A 21,165-nucleotide genomic window follows, 5' to 3' on the forward strand; every position below is an offset into this window, starting at 1 on the left:
GGCAGCCGCGCTCCTGAGGCGTCTGTCATTGGACCGCAATTATAAGCTGCTCCTCCATTTTTCTGCTGAGATTTTAAAGTAATGGAAAAGATGAGGAAGCTGATTGGTTGGTTCTTGTCACATGACCTGCGGTGCACTTGCGGCATTCTAAAAAGTTGAGATGTTTTTAACTCGAAAAAACGAGCGTATCGCACCACGGGCGCGTCACTTCCATTATGAGTGCGCATACCTTTGAAATAACGAACTTGAGCTAGCAAAAGACGCAATATGTGAACAGCCCCTAACAGTGTGACTACACAATTCAGTACTGAATAGTTCAGTCTTTGCATTGTGTTTGTTTAGAAAAAATTCTCTAAAATGACTTTACATGGACTTTAAAGTATACGTAGTTTGACTGCATGAAGAAATTCATATCAGTAAAGCTTTAACTGTGTTTACATTTTAAATATTTCCACTATTTTTCATTGTATCTACCAATGTTGCCAATGCATTAGCAGGACAAATGCATTTTTACAGTATTTACAGTATGCACAGTAATCAGTTGATGTGTTTTATGATAAAACCATTACATTATTGTGTATTTTAGCACAGCTGGAACACTGTTTTCAGAACAGTGTCCAAAACTATTTTATAATTAACATCAGTTAGAAATAAAACCCCATATATGGCTTTGACGTCGGAACTGAAAATATATTTTTAAGGAAATAAAACTTTATTTAGAATGATTTATTTTACGTTGGGCTGTGACAGGCATCATAACTCATGGGCGTTTCCTCAGGGAGGGGGTTTAGTATGATCAAAGTCAACTCTGTGACTCTTATTGATTGATTCAAACCTACTTCTGAATCAGACAGCTTCATGCTGGCATCTCATGGGGCTGAGGAGAAAATGTTGAGCTTTAGTAATCACCTCTGAGCTTTAACTTCCAAACTCTGAACTAATAAAACCACACTGAGCTAAATCTGCCTTCACGTTCATGTTGAAAAGCGAACAAAACAATCCTCAAACAAGCGGGCGCTCTCAAGCTAATGGCGCTTTGATACTGACATTCATGCAAGACGTGAAGGTTGACATGAGTAGTTTGATCGACGCTGAAGAAGACCCATGGAGAGTTTCTCAGAAGATAAATCACATATAAACAAAACAAACTACTTTCAGAACAAGAGTTTGATCTGTGACAACTCGAGCCATCTGAGGAAAAACAAAAACTAGATTCTGTGCTGAAACATCAAAGCATAAGAAACGATAACAAAGCCAAGACAATAACTCCTCTCTTCTCGAGCGTATGCAGTATTAATGCATGAACCATCAGGCTTTTGAATGAGCAATGCTTTGTCTTAGCACTGCACCATCAGACACTTTAGTACATCGACTGCTTTGTTAATCTGTGATGTTCAAAATGGATGAACTTCACTTCTCTTTTAAGCTGGGTCATTTAATTTATTTCATCAATAATATCAGGAATGTGTATTTAGACAAAATGTAAAATGCTCTCTCAGTTGAAAGTCCCTATGGATATAAATAAATAAATAAGGGATTTTTAAAATGAGATCTGGGGGCCTCCAAAGGGCTCTAATACGTATCCGGAAAATTTCTGAAAATAAAAGACAGAATAACAATTGTAAAAGTCTACTGAAACATTAATGTTTAAATTCTAAGTGTTTCTGTTTAATTTGCTACATATAGTACATGGGTGATTCTCACGAAAACTTGGATTTAAAAATGTCAAGCATGAAAATGTAAAAATTGCTTAAATTTACTTTTTTTCCCACCAGACATTGAAAAACAAAGTCTGGAGTAAATGGGAACATTAATTTAAAAACTTTTACTTATCATATAACACTTTTTGTAACATAATTAAAAAAATTAGTCCTAAAAAATCTCATTACCGCAACAGTCAGAAAACATCAACACTGACATATTTTCAAAATGACATGACAAACCTGAAAGAACATAATTTGGAGATTCTGCACATGCATTTAAAATCAAAGTATTATGCTTCAATTAATTAAATTAACATTTAATAAGCATCTGTTGCGGTAATGATAATCAAAATGTCGTGTAAGCATTCTGACAAGACAATATTTCAAATTAACTGTAAAAAAAATGATCTTACCTGGTAGCCATCTTGAAGTAACTGGTCCATGTGCTTGGTCACTCAAAATCAAACTTTATTAAAATTCTGGATGTGTGCTTAAACTGTTCTCAAAAAGTGTTGCAGAGGATGAGAACATCAGGCATGGACACATCAGATTCCTAATTTTTCTTCATTATTATTATACATGAATATTCAGTAAATATTTTTCTGTCATCTAAAGTAGTCTAGCACAACATCCATTTATTTTTTTTCGTGTTAATTTGATTAAATTACAACATAAAGCATGCTCAAACACAGCCGGACACATTGCGGTAATGAGAATTTCAGCAGAAAATGAGATAAAATTTACAATTATAAATTCTTATGTTGAAATCACACATTGTGCAAGGTAGAACACAGTATTGTGTTAATTCTGATGCTTTTTAATGTTATTATATTACACATTTTAAAGCTAAAATCATTAGTGCCGTGGTGTTTCAATGGTTTCGTGAGAATCACCCACATGCTTTCCAGATTTTTTTATATTTTGTATTTTTCTAGTGCCGTTTGTCTCGCTTACTGGGGTTTTAAGGCAGTATTCATTGTATTCATTTTCATATGTCATTATATTCAGTATTGATACAATATATCAGTAGCAAAGCTGCTATAAAACCATATTTCTTGTAAAAGTTGCCGCAGTTCAAATAAATTTTAATTAAAATGTTTCTTTTCGAGTTTATACATCAAAAATGATGCCAAAATTATAGATAGTTATATAAGTTTGGAAATAAAAAGATCTCTTTATTAGGGATGCACCGAATGTTTGGCAACCGAATAATTAGTCTGAAAATAGCAAAAAAATGCGTTTTGGTTTCGGCATAACAAGTGAAAAGACCAAATAAATTTAACAAGTTCATTAATAAATAATGTGAAATAAATATAGTAAAAAGCACATTCTGAAAATGTAACTTAAAAAAAAAAATGGCTAAATAATTGGGAAAATGAAAAAAAAATCAATCTACCTGCTAAAACAGTTTATTTTTTAAAGGATTAGTCCATTTTCTTAAAAATAATCCAGATAATTTACTCAGCACCATGTCATCCAAAATGTTGATGTCTTTCTTTGTTCAGTTGAGAAGAAATTATGTTTTTTGAGGAAAACATTGCAGGATTTTTCTTATTTTAATGGACCCCAATACTTAACAATTCTGGTGCAGTTTAATATTGCAGTTTCAAGGGACTCTAAACGATCTCAAATGAGGCACAAGGTTCCCATCTAGTGAAAAGACTGTCATTTTTGACAAGAAAAATAAAAAATATGCACTTATAAACCACAACTTCGCGTCTTCCTCCGTTCCTGTGATGCGCCAGCGCGACGTCACGCAATATGTCATCACGTCAAGAGGTCACGGATGATGCATGCGAAACTCCGCCCCAGTGTTTACAAGTGTGTTGAAAGAGGACCGTTCTGATGTTGTTGTATGTTGAATGATACTAATTAATGTCTTTGTGTCAGTTTATTGTTTAAAATGATCCGCAAATGTGCGTTTTTTATATATCTAACACGTGACCTTTCGACGTCATTACGCAATTAAATGAGGTCGCGCTGGCACACCACAAGACCAGAGATAGACGAGAAGTTGTGGTTTAAGAGTGCATATTTTTTATTACAATCATTTTGCTAGATAAGACCCTTATGCCTCGTTTGGGTTCATTGTGAGTCCTTCGAAACTGCAATTTTAAACTGCATTAAAACTGTTAAGTGTTGGGGTCCATTAAAATGAGAAAAATCCTGGAATGTTTTCCTAAAAAAACATAATTTCTTCTTGACTGAACAAAGAAAGACATCAACATTTTGGATGACATGGTGGTGAGTAAATTATCTGGATTCTAGAAATTGTTCTAGTTATTCTGAAAGTTCTGAAAATTTTGTGAAAATCACAAAAAAAAAACGCTGTTGGGGAAAGGCAGGGTTCCCACACCTTTGTTAACTTCAAATTCAAGGCCCTTTCCATGACTTTCTAGATCCAATAACAATACCCTCAAATTCAAGAACTAAATGTGGGGACACATTTCAATTGAGAGCAAGGTTACATCATGTTACCTTTTAAGATACATTATTACAGTTCCCTTTTGAGGGAATTGCGCTGCGTCACAGCGGTGACACTTTGAGTACGCCTTCAGGGGTAAGTGCGTCTGAATGTGTATATCTAATTCAACCAATGATGAGGCTTAACGACAAAGACAGGGTGATGAGGGTATCAGGAAGTACATCACTATCTGAAATATTGCCAAAAACGGCATTACAGGACACAGAAAGTATGGCAAGGGGAGACACAGCGTCTCGTTCCCTACTCAGGGAACAACAGTTACATACATAACCCAAGATGTTTTCATGTGTCAAACACAACTATGCAAAAAAGCACTTTGGTATGAATCAACATTCGCATACAGAAGATATAAGCATTTAAAGCGAACAGTTTAGCACGTGTGCTTATAATATTATCCTACACTACACAGGGAATTATATGCTTTTTTTCATGGATCAGCTCCCGCATGGAGGCAATAAAGCATCCTGATGAATTTCAGTGAAGTTGAGCTGCAGCGGGCAGGCAAAAGATTTATACAAACACATTTGTGGAAAAAGGCGCAGGAACTTAAATATTCTTGCATGTTTCATAACCATAATACCAATTACACGCTCTGTTTTCCAAAGCTTGTGGAAGCGTGAAGTCACATAGTTAAGTTATGCGCGATCTACCGGCATTGCCCTTGCAATCAATTGGTCGATCGCGATCGACCTATCGGGCACCCCTGGTTTAATTGCTTTGTTATACATAAAATATATTGGATATATATTTTAGGAAGAGGACCTCTCACAAACCGGTCACAGAAATCAAACCTGCGACCTTTGCACTGCTATCACAATACTCTAGTCTACAGGAACATTTTCGATGTTCACGGCACATTGTTATTATAACTAAAGCAGTACCGGGTATACGTGGCCCCTTAAGTGGATTTGAAAGGGCCATGCCAATCTCAGTCATGCCATAACGCTCCAGCAGTACGTGACCCGTGATGTCCGCCCAACGCTCCAGAACCGGCTGAGGAAGAGCAGCAGAACCAGACACCATCAGCCTGTCAGAGAGAAACTCATTTATCATTTTATCTTTCACTCGTCTAATGGAATTACAGTATGCATTGCTTATACAAACATCTCATTTTGACCCACAGGTACAGTAGACAGAAGTTCATGTGAGCATCTGTTGAGTTAAATGAAGATTAGGAGGTCTGACTTTAATAAGTCAGGACTCTGGATACATTACTAGCTAGACAAAGAGAGAGATACAGAAAGTGTGTGTGAGAGAGAGAGAGACTGATATAAAGGACGATACCGTATTCTCTCTTTGCACACAGCCCTGATGAAGTCCTGGACGCGGGGTTGAGTAAAATGTTGGTCGTAGTATTCAATGAGTTTGGCGTATATAGTGGGAACTGCCATAAACACATTCACTTCAGATCTCGAACCAATCAGATGCTCCCAAACCTGAAACAACAACATTCAAATAAACAACACACTACTCAGGTACTCATAAATTACTCATTAAAAAGGATTTTCATTGATTTTTACAGATAGCATCGCTAATCTTACTGTATGGAAAACAGAATATGCATATTTGCTTAAAGTGCACCTAAAACAACGTTATTTTGTATATGTGGTATATAATGTGTTGGCATGGTTTATGGTTAAAAAACACATTATTTTCCACATACCGTACATTTTTGTAGCTCCAGATATACTGTCTTTCTCAAACGCTCTGACTTTGTACAAAACTCATTGACATGTACGTTGTGATTGGGCTGAATACTTCTTAAATAATGTTATATCGTGGCAAATCGGCGGCAAATATATGCCAATGGCGATGTAACTGCGACAGGGTCATATCGGCCAATAGAATCGGCAAACTGATAAATCATTTGGACTCAAGTAATATGTATTGTAAAGCTGGTTTGCAACAATTCTTCAATAGAATATATCATTTAGACAGAGTGAAAACAGACATAAAAAAATCTCGTTCATTTTGTATTTTGATGAAAAGATACAGAGATCTTTATTTATTTAAAGGTAAACACCACCATTTTTAAAATATTTTACTCTTTTCTTACCTCAACGTAGATTAATTAATACATAGCCTACCTATCATTTTTCAATGCTTGCACTTTTAATCTTTGCACAGCGCTTCGTGAAAGTGTTAGCATTTAGCCTAGCCCAATTCACTGCTATGGCTCCAAACAAAAGTTTTATTTTGTGGCACCATATTTAATCGTGTAACAGTCTTTAAATATAGAAAACATGCAAGTGTTTGGTGGCTTATAAATTCATCCCTGTTTGGAGCCATAGGAATGAACAGGGCTAAGCTAAATGCTAACACATTCACGACACGGCACGCTGTACAAAGATGAAGTGCATGCATTAAAAAAAATATTAATTCGGTAAGAACATAGTAAATTATTTGTGGTGTTTTCCTTTAAATCCTGGCATAGAAAAAATATTTACTAACAAAAAAAACCTAATGTAACTATAAAAAATGAACTATAAGGTCCAGTACAAGCTGCTTTCATAAATGCTACAACAATAAACACCCTTGTTATTTCATACAGCTATACGTACAGCACATATGTCGTACATCACTACAGTATGTCTAAGTAGCTGGTTTCCACGGCAGATCTGCACAAAACTTTATTTATTATTTTCCAAATGTCCACAAAAGACAAAATGACGGCGTTTTTATTAACCAATGATATGCGACTGATAAGTAGTTTTTCCTCATGGGATAAGTAATTCAAAACATCATGTCGACTGATGTTAGTAGGTTTACCAATATCACATCCACCACACTAGGCATTATTTTTAACCGAAAGAGTATTATCCAAACATTAATGCCAAGAAAAGCCCCTTGTAGGAGCCGCAATGTGTAGGTGAAGAGTTAATAGTACATTATTTTAAATTAAAAGAGATGTAGGAGTTTTATCCAAACATTATTGGCAAGGAAAGCTAAGCTTCTTATACTCGGGAGCAGACACGTATTGAGGTGTTATCATCTTTAAATAATCATTATGTGACTTACGTACATCAGGTGACCTGAAAATGCAAATAAGCAGTTTTTATGAAATTGACGTGTTTCCACTGGCACAATTTAAAGGTTAATGGAAACGCAGCTACTGACACTGAGATTTTGAGAGAAGTGGATCTAAACTGCAGAAATGAAGTTAAAAAAAGAAAAGGCAGTAAAGATTCGTAAAGGTCAGTGTGATGCACAACAGAAGAGAAACACAGTTCACAATCCCTGCTGGAGACTACTGAGGTCAGGACGAAGACTCCCCGCACAGGACACAATGTTTCTCTGCTTTGATAAATGTGTTGAGTGAAGCATAGTGAAGGACAACACACACACACACACACACACACACACACACACACACACACACACACACACACACACACACACACACACACACGCATGCACACACACAAGCTGATACAGACTTGTCATCAATGACAGTTCTGTACACTACAGTACATACTAAACATCTGTTATGAACCCTTCATAGGCAGCATCCTAATATAACTGAAGTGCAGGTGACTCGAAAAGGAACGATGTGATACCATAATAAACATAACTGTACATGCACACATACATTTAGGGTGAAGTACTGTTAACTAGGGTAGGATGAACTTACTATTATTTACACATTTTCGTATTGAATGTAGATTGAATTGTGACACATTGAGGTAACTGTTTAAAAGTGTCCCAATTTACCTGCACGCACCTTGTTATATGTATACTTGGGTGATTCTCACGAAAACTTGATTTTAACATGTCAAGCATGAAAATGTAAAAATTGCTTAAATTTACTTTTTTTCCCGCCAGACATTGAAAAACAAAGTCTGGAGTAAATGGGAACATTAATTTAAAAACTTTTACTTATCATTTTACACTTTTTGTAACATAATTTAAAAAAAAATGTCCTAAAAAATCTCATTACCGCAACAGTCAGAAAACATCAACACTGACATATTTTCAAAATGACATGACAAACCTGAAAGAACATAATTTGAAGATTCTGCACATGCATTTAAAATCAAAGTATTATGCTTCTATTAATTAAATTAACATTTAATAAGCATCTGTTGCGGTAATGATAATCAAAATGTCGTGTAAGCATTCTGACAATACAATATTTCAAATTAACTGTAAAAACATGATCTTACCTGGTAGCCATCTTGAAGTAACTGGTCCATGTGCTTGGTCACTCAAAATCAAATTTTATTAAAATTCCGTATGTGTGCTTAAACTGTTCTCAAAAAGTGTTGCGGAGGATGAGAACATCAGGCATGGACACATCATTTTCCTAATTTTTCTTCATTATTATTATACATGAATATTCAGTAAATATTTTTTCTGTCATCTAAAGTAGTCTAGCAAAACATCCATTTATTTTTTTTTTCTTAATATTTTTGTGTTAATTTGATTAAATTACAACATAACGCATGTTCAAACACAGCCGGACACATTGCGGTAATGAGAATTTCAGCAGAAAATTAGATAAAATTTACAATTATAAATTCTTATGTTGAAATCACACATTGTGCAAGGTAGAACACAGTATTGTGTTAATTCCGATGCTTTTTAATGTTACTATATTACACATTTTAAAGCTAAAATCATTAGTGCTGTGGTGTTTCAATGGTTTCGAGAGAATCACCCACTTATAAAGTACCATTTTTCAGAAAAACTTAATTTTAAAAGATAATGTTATAGACAAAGATATATTTTTGCTGTGATCAATAACTCACAAGCGTGGTTTATCAATATGAGGGTGGGATTTAGTAAAAATGTAAAACAGCTTTTGTATAATTTCACTTTAAACATAAACAGTGAATTGTTACTTTTGACGCCACCTGCAGGGACGAAAGTAACACAACAAAACAAGATAGATTTTTGTGTTACACATGTTTTTATTAAATATACATGACTATGACCTTGTTAATATGTAACTGTAAAATTATTTTGTCATTTATATTTGTAAAAAATCATGAAAAAATTAACAGTATGAACACTATGAAAATAAAATTAAATCAAATTAGAACAATATCAGTTTTCAACATATACAACAGTATTAGCAGCGGGACAAACGTAACAAGTGTTACTTTTGACCCGACAGGATCACATTTAAACTCGATTTACTCTATTTTGAAAAACTCAGAGAAGTCAAACTTCAGGATGTGTTAGAGCAATAAATAACCTGATATTGATCAGTACCTTAACACATGAAACGACAAGCACGACGCGTTATAAGAAAAATTACTGCTTTAAGTATTTACTTATCATGGTTAAAAACACCTTTCTGTATCTACACGCAGAAAACGGTGAGTAAATAACGCAATATTTGTCAGCTCTGTCAAGGGTTTGTGTGCTAAATATGCTGTCATAGTTTGGGATGCAAATGTTATCAGGGCTCGCAGAAAATCGTTTTGTTACTTTCTTCCCACGTTACTTTTGCACCGGTTCTCCCCTACTTGTTGTTTTGCATCGTCTGGTATTTTGGATTTTTACTTGTTTTAGTGCATTATGGGAAGGCCACAGGCAATACAAATATAAAGCATCTAAGAAGATGCACTAGACAACAAAGCAGAACATTGTATGATGAATTCATGCTTACAAAAGTTACAAAGAAAAAGTGTTTTTCTTTTATCTCCCTCACACTTGCACACAGACAGAAGCAAATGCATTTAGACAAGCGCTATATCAGCCGATATAAACAGACTTCTCATGTAGGCAACACAAATCAATACCGGTATAAACTACACAAGCACATGAGAATTAGGGGTGCATGATCATCAAAAATAAATGCATTAAAGATACAATGCAAACCCTTCTTTCTTATTGTCTCACACACACACACACACACACACACACACACACACACACACACACACACACACACACACACACACACACAGTCAGGCGCCACGCCTGGCTGCACCTTTAGAACTCAGTGGGAGAAACGTGTGAATTAATTGAAGGTGAACGACAGATTCTCCTTGGTTCTGTCCCTCCTGGGAGGCGCACATCACCCCCCCATTCGCTTGCCCGCCCCTCTCTCTCTCCATTTCATTATTTCCTGCTTCACTACCTCCACACTCTTATCATTCCTTGTGTCTCGCACTCTCTAAATCAACCCCCCACCCACCCATACACACACACGCACACACACGCATACACACACACTCACACACACACATACGCGCACGCACACACGCATACAGACGTGCGCATACACACACACACAGAGCACTTCTTTCATCATCAAAAGCCCATCTCTCATCTCAACACCTTCTCCTTTTTACATTGGTACCCAAGTTGCTCTGGTTTGTTTCATTTGTCATCACATTTGTTGTAACTTTTGTTTTAGCATACATTTTGCATTTGTGTGTGAACCCTTTAAAGACTGATCATTTAAATCACATGATATTTTGTGTTTTGTCTGATCACTTTTTTGTACGGATAAAAATGTATGGCTTGAATGCAGTATAAGTAACTTTGGATAAAAGCATCTACAAAATGCATAAAATTTAAATGATTTAAAAAAAATGAATAACCATATCATATCTAGGGCTGCACAATATTTGGGGGGGGGGGTATGCGATTCTACTGTTGCCGTTGCAATGACGGAATTTCTTACGGTATATAATTTCCCAATGCTATTTTTATTAGCTTTTTTTAAATAATTTAAATATGTAATTATCATACTGAATTAAACAGGACGGTTAATAATACATTTTTCTGATGTAATTAAATCTAATACAGAATAAAAAATATATATATATATTCGGTATATTGTGTAGCCCTAATCATATCCTATTTAAAAATGCAATGTCAAATATAGTCATAATCCTGCAAAACCATGATATATTGTGATAACTATATAACAACATATAGCTATTATTACACTATACCTACATTTGTTGTTGTTGTTACAAAGTGGTTAATTTTATCTACAGCATTTTAAGGGCAAATATTTGTATTCACTCTGGCAACAAACTTTGTCAATATTTTTGGCTTTATTTTGCCTGAAAAGAAAGACTGCACATCTTAAAAGTTTGTTTAGTCGACTTTAGATGATCACAAACATATACAAGTGCCCATTAAAGGGCACATATATTCCCTTTTTAACAAGATGTAATACAAGATGTAAAACTCTAAAATGTTCTGCCATCGGAATCGGCGAGTACTTGAACCCATGTACCGATCCGATACCATTTTCTTAAATAACCTAGCTATGCCCGCTACATCTTACGCTAAAGCTAACGCTGCAAAGGAGAGCTCATCTCTTCTTCGCTGCTCAGAACATAGCAGTGGCGTAGCTATGGGTGGGCCTGGCCCACCCACCTGTCAGCTAGGCCCACCCACCTGCCTATCCAGTAAAGCCTATTAGTTATCCTAATGAGTAAATTATGTTGCAATTATCACTACTTGACCTATAAAATAAATCTTTTTTTAACTCTTGTTTGCTATTATAATAAGGAATAAGTTAATTTTGTAAATAGTAGTGCAATAAATAGCGCATTTCGAACAGCCTCCTCGCCCCTCCTACACACCACATCATAGAAATGAACACCCGGTTTAAGGCTGCCACGTAAGGAATAATGAGAGCTGTGCTGCTTCATTGTCTTAGAACGGTGAGAAGACTTTATTACAGCTTGATGGTGCACCCTTTAATATTATCGTTGAGGATTCTGAACATGAGGTGTTGGTTCAGCAGCTAAAAAAAGAAAAGTCTTTGCAGATAACATTTGTGCCCACTTTTGCGCCCATGAGCCTTCTGGTCTGAAAACGAGATGTGTTCAGGCACATTGTTGGTGCGTTGCTATTTTGAAGCAAATAAAATAGACTACGTCACTGATCAACTAAAACACGCTCTTAAGTCAATGGAGCAATATTGCTTTTGGTATTTAATGAGCGCGTTAGTAATATGCGCCTACGGGAGGACAACGCGCATTTGCTTATCACATGGATGCGCAGCAGCACAAAAACGTTTAAAATATAAAAAAATTAAAGGATTAAAATGTTAAAATGTTTAAAAACATTATTATTGAGTGTCTTGGACATAAATGAGGACCGAGTATGAAATGTTAGAAGGCGTATAAAGCTGCTTCACCTGTAGCCATTAAATGTTTTGCTTTAATCAAATGCAGATATTGCATTTATTTCAAATTTTCTTAATGCTACCCCACAGATGTATTATATTTGATGACTTTGTACCTGTGGATATGATGAGATGAGAACCATTTTTATGTTATGCTTACATTTCAAAACATCCACGGCGCTGTTCTAGTGCTGAAACGGCGCGTTTCTAAATTATTTATCTCCTGTTCGTTACAAATAAACTATTTTTAAAGTACAAACCTTTTCTTGCATATTTGTAAATTATTCTTTGAGATTACACCGATCATGCTATCCATACATTTACAACAATTAAAAGTCTGCTATTTTTACTTCCTTGACTGAAAGAAAACGACTTTAAAAAGTTTAAATGAAGAATTTCGTTGCAAAACAATATAACTACGTTTTTAACATTTTTGTCAAATTATTATTATGTTATCAGGTTATTATTTTGTTTTATAGTGCTACTTAGTGTTATACTTCATTAAGTTATGAAGGTTTAAATTAAAACAAACCAACTGCAATTGAATTGATATTAATTGGAATGCACAACCAAAAAACGAGATTTCTGAAAAAAAGCGGAATTATCTCTTTTTGCAACGAAACTCTTCAAATACCAACAAATTAGGCTACTATTTAAAGTATTTTTAAAGTACAAAGCTTTTCTTGCATATTTGTAAAATATTCTTTGAGATAACACTGATCATCTCTGAGCTATCAATACATTTACAGCAATGAAAAGCCTGCTATGTTTACTTCCAAGACTGAAAGAAAACGACTTTTAAAGGTTTTAATACCAAAAACTAACAATTTCATTACAAATAAAAACAACAAAATTTTTTAATATCAATTTTAAACTGGTGGTCTTCTTCCTCCGCTTAGTTTTTTAGTTTACAAATTCTGCCAAAATATGGAATTGGGATGGCGCCACCAACTGGCTTTTAAAGGGGATGAGAGATGAGACTCTTATTGGTTTATTGCACATTGCGCTTAGATTGTTAAAATAGGGCCCATACAGGCTTTTGTTCTTAATAAACGGTGATATATTGAAGCTGGTGTAGTTGTGTGTTTGTATATTTTGATAACAGATGCATTTTGGGTTAAGGCCCACCTGATTTTCTCTGGGCCCACCCACATTGTGAATCCTGGCTACGCTAGTGGAACATAGGTATGTATAAAGGCTAGATGTGTTACGGCGGAGTCTCTAACGTCATCACCTGGTGGCCTTCTTACTTAATCTTAATGCTTTAACATTTTTTATGAATTTTTTTAGTACAAGTTTGCAGTGTCATAGGTACATCTTTGACATTTATGACAAACCAAACCGTTTGAAAATCGATAGAAAATTAAGCAAGTTATGGTCATTTAAAAGTACATCATTAAAACACAATGCTACGAGTGAGGGAGCTGCCTGTGGTAAAGATGGCCGCCAAATTCTTAATTTTACGCAAAATCCAATATCCGCCGTGTTATTCTGTCATCTTTTCTCCCTTTTTCCCAAAATGCAAGAAAAAACGCCACTCCCCCTTTTCTACAGAATGCCATAAATCCACTCCACAGATTGCAGTGCACCATTCACGCAATGTAAACAAACAATGGCGGCGCGTTGAGTACACGAAATCCTAGTTTTCCTCATCTACTTTGTACTTCGTGATCAACAAACAAACAAAAACAAAATAATATTTTAATAGCATTGATAAACCTGTGATGGTTTTCTGTGACGGGAAAGAAGTAAGCCATCAACATCTAGAGGCACTCGGGAGACGGGTGCTTGTTTGCCCGGGCCGACAGCATCAAGTTTCTGTCATGCTAACACATTGACCCCAGGGTCAACGAAAACCGAGCAGGACCAAAACATTTTACAGCTGATCGATGTGAAAAAAGTTAAGCGACGACGTCAAGTATAACCGCAGCAATGACTTCTTTATATGACAAAGTAAGTGTTTTGGTTAATGACTTTAATGTGTGTACAACTAGTCAACTAAATGAATATAACATGGCAAAGATGAATGCACATTTATATAGGCTATTGATTCAATAGATTTATAGCATTTTTAATAAAAACTTGTCATGGATTTATTGCATTTTGTGGAAAAAATAATCCGGTTTTATAATAAATCTTTGAAAATCAAGTTATGGATTTGAATTTTTATGTTTTTATAACCTAAAGATGCTGTGTGAAAGTTTGTAACAGAAAATAGTGGTTTTCATCTTGTCACTTTCTTGGTATAGAAAACAAGTTTTTACCGAAATTTGTCAAAAGGGATTTATTGCGTTTTGGAACCAAACTCTTCATATATTATACATATATATTATATATATATATATATAATATATGAAGAGTTTGGTTCCAAAACGCAATAAATCCCTTTTATTGCATTTCACCCCGAAGAACACGATGGTTACGCAAGTCTCTTATTTCACTACATTGTGGCTACACTTAGGGGCTGGACACACCAAAACTTTTAAACGCAGCTGAAAATGCCTTGAGGACGCCGAATGCCAGCTGTTTTTCGGCAGAGCGCTTAGGTAGCTCTGATACTTGAGCTGTGAGCCCGTTGGTTGCTATGGTAATGTCCCGCCGCTCCTCCATTGTGATTGGATGGCCGTGTGAAAACTGACATTGACGAGCGGAGCTTTTCACTCAAAGTTGAATCTCTACTAACTCTCGAGTCTCGACGCTCAGCGCCAAGCGCGGAAAAACCGCAGAGCGCCAGATTTCAGCAGGGAAAAAAACCCTAGCTGCTTGCTTTTTTGAAAACGCAGAGCTTCCATTGAAAACAATTGAAAACATGCGCCGGCCGAGGGCGTAAAAGCGTTGGTGTGCATGCCCCCTTAGTGTTTTTAAAGGACCGTTTTTGTGCTTTTGTATTTAAAACCTGAAATGCCTTTTATTTAACAAAATTGTTTCTAGACTTTTAAGTTTTAAATAGATTATTTTGTTATATTGTTCCTAAAACAATAGCATATTTAGTTGCATTAGCACTACAATGTGCTAAAACACACATTTAGAAAAGCTTTTGGATTAAATTAACCAGTCAGTGGCCGTGGGCGGAGCTTTATCAGTGTGATGTCACATTAACAAGAGAATCAAAACAGCATGTCTAATAAAATTGCTTTGGTTTAATGAAGATTAAAAGGAGAATGTGTATTTTTTATTGTAGGGTGGTTGTGTTCACGTTTATGTCCAAACACCTTGTAAAAGTGCATAATTGTGCCCTTTAAGACTCTTCTGATGATTAAAAGCATATTTATGTTAAAAATACACATTTTAATATATTTTCTGCACATAAAATTCAAGGTTTATCCTCTTGTTGTCCAATACAAAGCAACACACATGTACTGTAGAATAAAACAGTGCCCTATGATGGATAGCGTTTACATGGTGTCATTAATAATGGTACGGTCTCTGACTGCAGGCTGTCTAATGTATTCACACCACAATAAATTCATCTACACTCCCACCAGAACCGAGCCGAGCGCTCATCGCTCAAACAACTCAAAGCCAAAGTAATGGTGGTTCAACTATCGATTTTTCTGCTTCATTAAAAATTACTGAACCACATGCTGTAAATAATAAAACCCTTGTGGTGAAGAAAGCGTTTGATCTCTCAAAGAAAGTGTTTGTTTTTTTAACATGTACGTTCAAGGTCATATCTGGTGCGAAAACAAAGAATATAACTTTCCAGTTGTCTGGAACGTCTTTTTTATACGCCGTCCTCTCCAGACCTTTCTTGTCAATCAGATCTTTGACTCCCATTAAATTCTCCTGAACCTTAAAGCCCTTCCCCGCGCTCGCCCGCCCCCCTCCCTTTACAAAGCACGGTATCATTCCTCAACGTCACGGCATTCATTGATCCGCCTCTAAAGCCCATACCGAGAGTTGGCGTGGCCAGATACAAAGCTACACTGAGCAATCCATCACGCAAGCATCAGGCTTCGTGTGACAGTCCCCGCTCTATTTTACAACGCACACACAGGGGTTCGAGTCAGTATCTGACAGTTTCTGCATCCCGGTATTGACGGCTGCAGTCCTGGCACACAGCAACACGGCTACAATTAGAGCGTCCCTCTGACAAGTAACCGATAAGGGCGATCGCCGCTCTGCTCCAGCAGCTACACACAACTTCATTGTGCAGGTCTCAGTACCTCTTTCTCATGGGACCCGACTTATTCCCGGCTCACTGATGCTTGACTCCCACAAACCCGACTAAGAAAGTTTCACACATTGCACAAGGGAACAAACACATGACTTATTTACAACTAAGGGTCTAAGTACTGCATCTGTGGCTCGCTGTCGATTACCACAGACAATAAATTAAAATGAGAAACACATTTACTGTAATGGGCCGTCCCCTCCTACGCTGCAAAAACCTTTTTTTTAATCGCCGTTCAATGTACTTTTATAGTCGCATCATTAAAACAAGTGTACAAGGAGTGAAACCCTTACGTGTAAGTCTCGCCAGCAAAAGGTGATGTCCAATTCACCAAAAGATCTTCATTTAAGTCCAAATTCAATCATATAGCTGACTAAACAACTTTATTCAACAATGCGTTTTCATACTTCACTGTTAACCCAGAAATTGTCTTTACTCAAACAATCAAGGAAAAATCATTAATATTTTCTGTTTTGAAGCCAAAGCTTAAAAAGTTTAGTTGATTTAACTGTTAACCTTACAAAATCTATTAAACTAAAACATTCAAGTAAAATGAATTATTAGTTCATGTTGTGAGGAATACCCATAATCCTTTGCGCCTGACTATTTAGATTATTTTTTGCCTCTTCACAAATTAAAAACTGATAAGAACTTTCTCTATTCAAATATTTGTTAATACAATGTCATATAGGTTCAAGCTCTTATATTATTGATGTTGTTTTGTTGTAAATGATAATTTTGTGAAGTCACCGTTCAGGTGATCAGTGTTTTCGTACATGAACCCTGTTCAAGACATTTTATTGTATTTCTCTCCACTGTACTTACAATGTATGTCAAAACACATTTTTTGTGTGTTTCTGTGGAGAATCACGTTTATTCAAAGATTGACTTAAAGTCTGTCATTAATTTTTGTTATAATACCATTTGTAACATCAAAAGTAAAATAAAGTGATAAAAACTAAAGTTATATGCCACAGGTTTCCTCACACATTTCTAGTAATGTCATCTAATCTGGGTTAAGAGTGCATTGGAAGAAATTAAAACATTAAGTACATTAAACTTATAATTAATTGTTATTTCAACCAGGCAAAATCAACTTTTTTAGGGCAACGAGTTTCCATAAATTTTTTAGGTTCAATCAACCTGTATGGGCTTACAGTATTGGCACGTTCATACTACGAGGTCACGTTGTGGCCTCCTGACGTAGTTGCCAAGCTAATTTGAATGAAAACTAATTGTGGAATAAAGTCATTAATTCAGTTTTCTTTGCACACAAAAGTGTTCTTGTCACTTCATAATAATAAAATTGAACTTTTTTGGCGATGTCTTTTCTTTTTCTCCTCCAAGAGGTTTTCCTGTGACTCCTAGGAGGAGAAAAAGAAAAGAAATCGCCAAAAAAGTTCAATTTTATTATTATTAAGTGACAAGAACACTTTTTTTCTCCTAAGGGTTTTTAATCCCTGGGAGAGTCAGCCAACATTGGCTTAATTTAGCACTTTACTGTATATGTCACATTATTACTACGCTCGCTTGTACGGTTTATTCTTAGCCGCTGTATTCTACTTCTTATATTATCTATCGATTATTCTGTATTTTCCCCTACATCTATTCATGTAAAGCTGCTTTGAAACAATTGTGAAAAGTGCTATATAAATAAAATTGAATTACATTTTCTGTGCTTGAATAGTGGTGGTTGAATATCCGTGTACGGGCCTCCAGGTTTTCATTTAAAATATCTAAAAATGTATACTTATAGGTTTGAAACGACATGTTATTTATGATAACATTTTCATACTGGACTGAACTATCCCTTTAAGATTTATTTATGATGGACTTATTTGTCTTACTAATATGAATTTAGTGTAAAACTGGTTTACAACAATGCAAAATTGCAAAAAGCACTACAGAAAATAGATAAAAATTATTCTTTAAGTGTAGTCATCCTTTGCCTAGCAGAGGCCTTTTAAGGCCTAGGACCCTTTAATGGATAGAGAGGAGGACCAGGGACACCCAGTACATGTATCAAATTAAGACTTGATTCGTATACTGATGTTTACGTTTCAAGGATATTCAACAAAATGTTTTTGATATATACAGTCACATACTGTTAACATAGGTCATAAAGTAAAAAACAAAATTTATTTAATATATTTTAATAAGATTTATTTTGTATTTAATAACATTTTTTATTATTAGCCTATTAATTGCATTTAATTAATCCACCCAAAAAATAAATATATTTTGAATAAAAAAAATATTTGAAGGCCCCAGACCCCCGTTGAAGACCCATGGCCGCCCTAGAGTTTTCAAAAACTTTTATAAAGAAACTTCTTGAGGTTTGAACTCATTATTGAAGGAGTTTACATCTATTCTGGGCAGTTTTTCTTTAATGTTGTTTTCAAAAATAACTTTTACAAATTAAAAATGTGTTTTCTAATTAAATAAATTAATAAGTTTGGTCTTATTAATTTAAACATAAACAAAGATTTTCAAGATCATGAGAAACGTTTCATTCAAGTGTTTCCAAACTTTTGACCAGTCCTGAACACTTACATTATACTTACTTATAGTATCCATGAACTCATATATTAACCAAACAAACTCATAAATTTCACATAATACAAACAGCGATACCAGGAAGGCATGTGATGTGACTACCCGTAAAGCACTCATTAGATTATTTACTCCACCCAAAGGAATTACATCAGTTCATCCATTTGGAAGTGTAGTCACACCTCGCAAAGAATTAAAAAAAAGACGACCTTACAGATCATATAGGAAATAGTTTTATAGAAGAATGCATTAGTATAATGAGTATTCATCATTACAAAACAAATCAAATTGAATTTGAGCTGTGAGATTACGTCTAAACTGAACGTGATGAGAGAAACATCCTTTGTAAGTAACACTAACAACAAACATACAGACATTTGGAAAATTACAAACATGTACGTATATAAGAAGCGCCACATTTCCGGCTCATTTCAGGCCAATCACAACGTACAAGTTAGTTGACAAATCGGAGGACACTGCACTTTTCAAAACTATGAGCTTTGTACAAAATCAACACGTTTCAGGGAGGCAGGGAATAGAGGAGCAACAATAATGCAAGGTATGTGGTAAATAATGTGTTTTTTTAACGATAAACCACGCAAACACATTGTATTCCAGCAAACACACAAAATAACGTCGTTTTTAGCAATGTAATAGGTGCTCTTTAAAAGGACAATCCACTTTTTTTTTTAAATTTGCTCATTTTCCAGCTCCCCTAGAGTTAAACATTTGATTTCTACCATTTTGGAATCTATTCAGCTGATCTCCGGGTCTGGCGGTACCACTTTTAGCATAGCTTAGCACAATCCATTGAATCTGATAAGACCATCATGATGAAAAATGATAATACAAAGTGCCCGAAAAAGTTCCCTGCTATTGAAAGTAACCACGTTTTAAATAGGAAAAATATACACATTTTGAAAAATGCTAACGGTAGCCGCCTAGCAATGAAATCCTGATCCCACCCTCAAGTCAAACCGCCATCCAAAGTCACGCCTCTTCCAAAACACATGAACACGCACAGATCAGACAGTCACATCATGTCTCATTCAGCAGTGAGAAAACTTTGCAGTACAATGTCGAATAACACTGCCAAAATAACCAAACAACTGGTTTACATCAGAATTAGTTTAAGGACACGTTCGGTTGTGTAGACGTAGTAACTATATCGTTACGCTAATCCGTAAACGAACACAAATTTCATAAGCAACACAATGTCTCATCAAAGTAGAATATCTGAATCCATGTCAATACAAACATATCGCGTACCTACCTCACCAAAATAAACTGTGCAACGACTCTTTCAGACCCTTTGCGTCCTGCAGCTGTTTGCATCTCGTGGTGAAGCATTAAAGTTACCGATGTTCATTTGGGGTTTTGCTCTTGCTGATCCAGGCAGTTTTTGCTGTTGTTGTTTTAAAAGATGCCTTTAGTTTTGTGGCTCCAGTGTAGGTTGTCAATTTAGCAGAAAAGTTTGCTGTTCTCACTGTTTACAGACAGGAGGTGAGCGCACGTGAACGCGCCGATGACGTATGGTGTCTGCGTGGACTCGCTGCGCGGTGGGCATTCAAATTATGCTTACGTATGAGGGACAAAAATGGAAACGTCCGTTCGGACCAAAATCTATGATTTGTTGAACTTTTTTTGGTCCTACGCCTTTCACAGATGACATACATTTCTACAAATACATTTAAACAACTTAACACAGTGATTGCTATCAGGATGTAAGGAGACTTTTAACCAGCATAACAAAAAATGTTTCAGGATCAAATCTGTTACCCTACCTTTAAGTGCGATGCTAATGGTCTAATCAGATTCAATGGATTATGCTAAGCTATGCTAAAAGTGGTAGTGCCAGGCCCGAAATGGATTCAAAAATGGCAAAAAACAAATGTTTAACTCTAGGGGAGCTGGAAAATGACAATTTTTTCAAAAAAAGTGGAGTGTCCCTTTAACTACAGTTCGGCTGCCAAACTTCCCTTCACAAAGCGTTGAGTCATGTTCACCGTCTCCCTTGTCTTTAGGAAACCAAAACATTTGTTATTTTCGACAAGGTATTTGCTCCAGAGTTCAGTTGAGCCACTAATCAGACCATTAAACAAACAGAGACAGGAAGTTAAAGGAACAGTATGTAGGATTGTGGCCAAAA

The 21,165-nt window shown here is 35.7% G+C and overlaps 1 protein-coding gene across 3 annotated transcripts in view; it reads right to left on the reverse strand.

Annotated features, from left to right (window-relative positions):
* acsf3 (acyl-CoA synthetase family member 3) overlaps positions 1–21,165 on the reverse strand; it is an 85,495-nt gene that overhangs the window by 38,381 nt on the left and 25,949 nt on the right. For all 3 annotated transcript variants that reach the window (XM_055216563.2, XM_055216554.2, XM_055216569.2), the window contains 2 exons: positions 5,473–5,624; positions 5,070–5,215 (listed from right to left, as the gene is read on the reverse strand). In XM_055216563.2, coding sequence (XP_055072538.2) covers positions 5,070–5,215; positions 5,473–5,624 — 298 coding nt within the window. The remainder of the gene's footprint in view (positions 1–5,069; positions 5,216–5,472; positions 5,625–21,165) is intronic.

The sequence above is a fragment of the Misgurnus anguillicaudatus genome, chromosome 21, assembly GCF_027580225.2.
Source record: "Misgurnus anguillicaudatus chromosome 21, ASM2758022v2, whole genome shotgun sequence".
NCBI classification, from domain to species: domain Eukaryota; kingdom Metazoa; phylum Chordata; class Actinopteri; order Cypriniformes; family Cobitidae; genus Misgurnus; species Misgurnus anguillicaudatus.